We start from the raw sequence: 7,183 nt of genomic DNA on the forward strand, positions 1-7,183 counted from the left end.
TCTGTATGCACACAGATTCATCCTTTTCCAGCAGGCATCTACCAACTTACCAGTGTTGAAGATTCTGCTCCACAAAGTAGCCTGATTGGACAATGTACTTTTTAGCTTCTGGCAGCACCTCCATCAGTCCTTTTCCCCACTGCCGGGGTGGCTTGCCATTCACAGCATAGGCTGTAAAAAGAGCAGACACAAGGGCTCCCAGGTAGCCTGTGGGGTGGTGGTGGGTCATCCGGCCGCTCTCGATGCTCACCTGGATCAGGGTGTCCAGCTGGCTGTGGTGAGGGAACCGGAGGCCGATGCACATAGCCCGCATGGCAGCCCCACAGCCGCCCTCATGGCTGTTAAAGGGAATCCTCCAGCCATTGGGTTTGTCTGGCTCCAGCAGCATGGCGTTCTGCACGGATGCACCCCCTGGGGAGAGGCAGATCTGATCTGAGGTCAATGTAACCAAAGCAAAGGCCCCGCAGCAGGAGGAGAAAACCAAGTCAGCTCCAACTTTCCTTGATGGAAGGGGAAAGCCAAAAAGTATGATAATGAATATCCCCAAACTCGAAACCCCAGGCCAACGCTGTGCCTGACTTACAGCAGAGTACTTATACTAGAGACCCTGGGGGTGTGGTGGGGAGCTTTTCATCAGGAGGTGTTATGAGCTGACCTGTGTTCCCCAAAATCCGTATGTTGAAGCCCTAACCTCCAGTACTTCAGAATGCAACTGTGTGTGGAGACAAGGCTTTCACAAAGGGGATGAAGTTAAAAAGGATAATGTTAGGGTGGGCCCTAATTCAGTCTGATCAGTGTCCTAATAAAAGGAGGAAATTTGGTCACACAAAGAGACACCAGGAATGCGTGCTGTGAGGGGACACAGTTTGCAAGCCAAAGAGAAAGGCCTCCTTCAGAAGAAATCAAACTGACACCTTGATCTCAGACTTCTAGCTTCCAAAACAGTGAGAAAAAAAATGTCTGTTGTTTAAGCCACCCAGTCTGTGGTATTTTTATGGCAGTTCAAGCTAACTGACAGGAGGAGCTAGAGAAAAGGTGATTCACACCAGCTGGTGGCCCCAGTGGCTGTAACAAGTTCCCAAAGTGAACAGGAACCACTTGTGAGCAGAATTTGAACCAGAAAAGGAGTCTCTACAAGATCTTTTCTATTCTTCTTTAAAAAGAAATTTTTTTTCTTTATACTTGTTTACTACAGAAAACTTAGAAACTACAAATAAGTAAAAGGAAAATAAACTATAAAAACTCCCATTACCCAGATACTTACTAACATCTTTGTGTATGACCTTCCAGACCTCGCCCAACAGAGATACACATCTATACTTTTAATATAGGTTCACAAGATACATTGTGACCTACTTTTTTTTTAATTTGTATCTTTCCATATCAGTAAATATTTATCTGCATAATTTTAAGTGGCTGCGGATGTGTCATCATAAATAAATAAATTACAGAAAATTAGGTTGTTTGTTTTTACTACAATGATAAAAACTAATGTCTCCTTGATTTTTAAATCTCAATCAACATTTTTAATGACTTTCTTGGGCCTGTTTTATTCTCCACTTGCCCAGGGCCTCTACTGGCTGCTCTCACCTGGTGCCCGGCCGTCCATGTCTCCCATGCAATCTTGGTAGTGCCTAGCAAGGAGGGAATACAGGCGAGCCCAGTCCAAGCCTGGGCCAGCTTCCAGGAGGGCTTCTGCCGTGGCCAGGTGCATCACCGTGTCATCGCTGACTCTCCACCTCTCCACGTCTATGGCATCCAAGCCGCCAAGCTGGGCCAGCTGCTTGTGAATCTTTTCCCCATCCCGAAGGAACTCCCACTTCCCGTTGAAGTACCCCAAGGCATCTCCAGCTGCACTCAGCACCATGGCAGCCACATACCTCTCGATCAGTCTGCCACACATGGTGAGGCTATCTCTGGGGGAAAATTAAGACACACAGAATGAGGAGGAAAAAAAAAATCACAGCCCTATCTGCATTTTATTATGCACTCACTCTCTGTAGGCACAGTACCGAGGTCATCTCATTCAACCCTCACAAATCCTCTATGAGGCCCATTTTACAGAGGAGTAAACTGAGGTAACCCAGTATCAGAAATCTTAAATCATAGAGCCAATGAGTGGCAGGGCTGGGATTTCAGCTTAGGTCCATTTGACTCTACAGTCCACAGTTTTGGGAGTTCCTATTGTGGCTCAGTAGTTAATGAATCCAACTAGGAACCATGAGGTTGTGGGTTCGATCCCTGGCTTTGCTTAGTGGGTTAAGGATTTTGGCGTTGCCATGAGCAGTAGTGTAGGTTGCAGATGAGGTTTGGATCCCCATGTTGCTGTGGCTCTGGCGTAGGCCGGTGGCTACAGCTCCAATTAGACCCCTAGCCTGGGAACCTCCATATGCTGTGGGAGGGCCCTAGAAATGGCAAAAGACAAAAAAAAAAAAAAAAAAAAAAAAAAAAAAAAGTCCACAGTTTTAACCATGACTCCATCTTTGCCTCTCCATGAGTGGCAAGCGCATTAAATTCTGCAGGTCAAACCAAACTTGCCATTTTCTCTTTTGCTTTGAATTTGGTCTTGGAAGTGCATTCCTCCTTTACTTATATGATAACACTTTCCATTGGTGTCACGATGCACTGTTGGAAAAGCACCTGCATGTTCTCTGTCTTATCAGTAAGGCCAGAATTACGGTATGGGTTTCACAGATAAGAATTGAAGCTCAGAAAGGGTAAATCCACACAAGCAGGGCATGGAGGCACTGGGACCCAAGTCTTCTGATTCTGGGCCACTCCACCTCAGCACAGACCTACTTATCTTTAGCAAACTCTCTGTGCCTCACCCTCCACATCTTTGAAGTGATGGCAAAAATAGTGACAACCTTGTGGGTTTGTTGTGAAGAGAAAATGAATTGATTTTTATAAAGCACTTAGAACAGTGCTTAGTACATGGAATGCAGTATTTTTATTTTTCATACACAACCAGAGGAAATGATTTTTATTTTCAAAATATTTTGTCCATTCCCATTGCATGTGGAAGTTTTGGGGCCAGGGACTGAACCCTCGCCACAGCAGTGACCCAAGCCACGGCAGTGAACATGCTGGTTCCTTAACCCACTGAGCCACAGAGAACTCCTAGAGGAAATTATTTTTCTGCTACTCGAACTAGAATATTTTCTCCCAACAACCTTCCTTTGAACGACAATATTTGAATTTTGTTTTCCTTCTAAATGATTGACTTCTAGAGTCTTGGGTCTCAGCTAACACTCCCTCCATGAATCTAAGTCCCAATAAAGTGCCATTTTCCATGCATTTCCAGTTCCCCATTGTGCTCTATTTCCTGTAGCACCCAGTCTGGAAGCCCTTCACCATCTGCCCCCACTCTACCATCCACACCATTTGCACAGGCCAAGCAAACACTTTTTTAAAGACTGGTGGACTAGTTCATCCTCCCCTCAGCTCAAGCTCTTTTCCCCTCCTCTTACCTAAAGCCTATTTACTCAGGGTTAAGTTCAAGTTCTTAGGCTTCCAGGAGTCCTTCTCCAGGTGCACTGCCGTGGGCCAGGGCATGAAGGCTGGCAAGCAACTGAGAAGAGTGAAAGATGAAGACAGACTGAGCGGACCATTACCGAGTTACTGATCATGCTTAACTTCTTGGCTCACAGAAGTTATTTGTAAAACATTACATATTTTATTGTTTATAAATGATGGCTAGAATCTGGAGTTCTGGGCTAACAGTCTCGGCTCTGCCCAGAATCAGGTGTGTGATTGTATAGCAGCCACCCATCCTGGATTAGATTTTCTCACCGGTAAACTGGATTGTGGGGGAGGAGGAGCGCTATAGATGCAGCCTGGGCTCCTGTCCAGCGTTGCGAGCTTCAGAGACCAAGCTTAGCTGGTTTAGGAAGACCAGCTTTTAACCCCCTGTACCCTCTCTACCAAAGCCCTCAACTTCCTTTTCGTGAGTTGCCAGCAGGGCTGGGGACGATGACCATGTATTTCTTTCTGAAGGAAATTTTCCTCTAGCTTTTACGTACTGCTCTGGCCTCCCGCTCTCAGGATGCTGTTATTCTTTAAACTCCTCTAACTTTTAGTTTACAGTCTCATCCCCGAACTACAAGTTCAAAACTGCGGTCTGGGCAGCAGCTTCCGGACAGTCCGCAGCTTTTTTGAGGGGTGGGGTGCCTGGGAGTGGGAGACACGCCCGGCCCCTACAGGAGGTGGAGGTGGCTCCCCGGCTACCGCGGGGGACGAGCGCACATGAGGGAGGCGGACGGGTGTAACGGGTCGCCGGGGGCGCGGGGACCTGGCGAGAAGGGTGGGGAGCGGGGAGGACCGGGTCGCAGCGAGAAGAAGAGCGCGCAGGCGCTGGGGCTGCCGGCGGGGAGGGTACCTGGCGGCCTTGGTAAGAGCAGGGAGCTCGGGCCCGGGCGCCCGGAGGTCACGGCGCGGGGAGGGCCCCGCCCCGAGCCGAGCCGAGCCGAGCCGAGCCGAGCGTGGGGAATCCGGGTGGAGCGCGCCGCCGAGTTCGGGGACCGCGCTCGGGTTCGGCTGACCTGGGCCAGTTTCCGGCGCTTGCAGCTGCGCCGGGCTCGGCTTGAGCGAGTCGCGGGGGCCCCTAGCGCCGGGTCAGGGCGGCGAGACCTGCGCCTCCCACCCCCTTCGGCTTCCGAGGCACCGCGAAATGGCGGGGCTCCGGCCCCCGCTCTCGTGAGACTGTTGGGCACTCTCGTGTGACCTCGGGTGGAGGCCTCAGCCTCTGCTGGCATCGCGCCGCTGGGAAGACGTTACCTCGCGGCGCCTTTGTCACGCTTCTGGGTCTCGCACCCTTAAATTGGGACAATAATAGTACCTGTCTCTTAGGGTGGTGGTTAGGGTTGAATTAAGTAATTTTAACTCTGTCGTTTATTTGGTAGCAGAATAGGACTTTTTCATTCTGATAGTAAATAAAAGCAAAGAAAAAAGTATTTTGTCTGAATAAATTAATGTCACCTTAAAAGAATCACCATATGTAGAAATTCTATGGCCTTCCCCATAATTTTAGTTTGCTATGCTGTATCTTTTTCGCTGCAGACATTAAATACCTGCTGTGTACCAGATGGATGCTAGGCCCTGACAGAACCCTGCCTTCATGGAGTAGACCCAGCCAAATGATCTCATTTTAGGCTGTTGACTTACGGTTTTTGTTCTTAAATAAAAAAATTTTTATGATAAAAATAATGCACACTTCCAGCAGAAAAGCTGTGAAAACTTATAAGAATATCTCATAAAAAATACCCTCATGGGTTCACAAAATAAATGTTCCTGGATTTCTTTGAAGAGTTGTTTTCCAAAGCAGAAAATTAGAATAACCTCAGAATGTTTACAGGGGAGAATGAGATTTCTTCTCCTAAGTTATGGCATAATTACGGAACTTTTCAAAAAAGGTAGACATTTAAATCAATAGGCTTTGGATAAATAATCAGGCTTACAAGGGAAAAGTTTGAAAACATTTCATTAAGTAAAAAAAAAAAATCAAGTTTTAGAATGAAGAATATATTTATGTGAAAAAAACTCTGTGCGTGTGTGTAAATTGACAAAGGATACACAGCCAATTGTTAATAACAGTTATGATTACCTTTCAGGGAGAGTTTGCAGGGAATAGGGAGAGAAATAAGGGGAAACATAATCTTTCACAGTAAGAATTTTTATGTTATGTGTAGAAAGAAATTTTAGAAGAAATAGAAACCACCCACATTACACCACTCCCACTGTAAATACTTAGTCTTTATATTATGCACATTTTAAAAAAATCAGATCATTTCGTATATACAATTTTAGATCCTTTTTAACCACTGAGCTTTCACATTGTAAGCATTTCACTCCGTCATTTGTAATAGTATTATTACTATAATTGAATCCAAATGTTCAGATAAGGTAATGCCTCTAGGATTAATTCCCTTTCACACTGATACAAAGAAATATGAGACCTGATATTCAGTTCACCTCCAACTACACCATGGCCAAGGCTGGTTCAAAAGAAGGAAACAGAAGCAGAGATAATCAAAAAAACAGGGGACTAAACAAATCTTTGCCACTCCATGTGGCAAAGGTGCAATACCACGCCTAGTTAAATCATGAGAGCTAAAATTAAAAAAAAAAAAAAAAAAAAAAAGAGTGCTAACAGGAAACGGTTAATAGATAGGGCCCCTTGAACTCTGCAGCAGACATAAAATAACAAAAAGTTTCAAAGGGAAACATACTACAGGATAGGACCTCAATACACATTTGTTAAAATGAATTAAAGTGGGTAAAAAACGAAGTAGAGGCTCTTTAGAAAAAAACAGGAGAAAGCTAGTCCAGGGAAATAGGAAGCCAAAAGCAGCTGTTCACATAGCCTGTATCATCAACTCAATTCAGCAGACTTAATTTTATGTATCAACTTGGCTAGGAAATAGTACCCAGGGAGTTGATCAAACGTTTTTCTAGATGTTTCTGTGAAGGTATTTTTAAGATGAGTTTAACAATGAAATCAGTGGACATGGAGCCAGCTGTTTATCTTCCACAAGGTAGGCAGGCCTTACCAATTCAGTTGAAGGCCTTAATAGAAAAAAAAAAGGCTCTCACCTAAGGAAGAAGGAATTCTGCTAGCAGACTGTCTTCACACGGAGCTGCAACACCAGCTCTTAACCTGGGCTGGCCTACCCTGCAGATTTTGGACTTGCCAACCTTCACAATCACATGAGCCAATTCCTCAAAATAAATCTCTGTCTCCCCATATATGTGTTGGTTTTGTTTCTCTGGAGAACCCTGACTAATATGGCATATAAAATGTAATAGGTACTTTGCTAGGTGCTCCCTGCAGTTACATAAGTAAGGCAAGAATCACACAAATAGAGGCGACTTCCTAGAGTATGCTGACATTAGGCCATGAGCACCATGACAAAGAGAATGTTCAAGGTACAATGTTGGCAAATATGAGAAAGATACAATCAGCTTAGAATGTTCAGAGAAGGCATTCAGGGAAAATTATACCTGGACTAATTTTTAAAGAATAAATAAGAAGGCAAACTAAATCCAGAAGCCCAGAAATAACCCAAACAGCTAGCACACAGGAGAAGCAAAGATTGAAAGGGAAAAAAAAAAGGTAAAAGTAAAGATGCAAGTTCAGATTGAGACTTCCTCCCCAATGCTACACGATTGCTTAGCCGCAGCCGCG

General features: G+C 45.2%; 1 protein-coding gene across 5 annotated transcripts in view; it reads right to left on the reverse strand.

Moving 5' to 3' along the window:
- ADPRH (ADP-ribosylarginine hydrolase) overlaps positions 1-5,037 on the reverse strand; it is a 43,106-nt gene extending 38,069 nt beyond the window's left edge. For 2 of the 5 annotated variants that reach the window (XM_021068217.1, XM_021068214.1), the window contains exons 1-4: positions 4,379-5,037; positions 3,471-3,571; positions 1,591-1,916; positions 51-411 (exon numbers count right to left, since the gene is read on the reverse strand). In XM_021068217.1, the coding sequence (XP_020923876.1) occupies positions 51-411; positions 1,591-1,903 (674 nt within the window). In that variant the 5' untranslated portion in view covers positions 1,904-1,916; positions 3,471-3,571; positions 4,379-5,037. 5 annotated transcript variants of the gene reach the window in all.

This window comes from Sus scrofa, chromosome 13 (assembly GCF_000003025.6).
Source record: "Sus scrofa isolate TJ Tabasco breed Duroc chromosome 13, Sscrofa11.1, whole genome shotgun sequence".
Lineage (NCBI taxonomy): Eukaryota > Metazoa > Chordata > Mammalia > Artiodactyla > Suidae > Sus > Sus scrofa.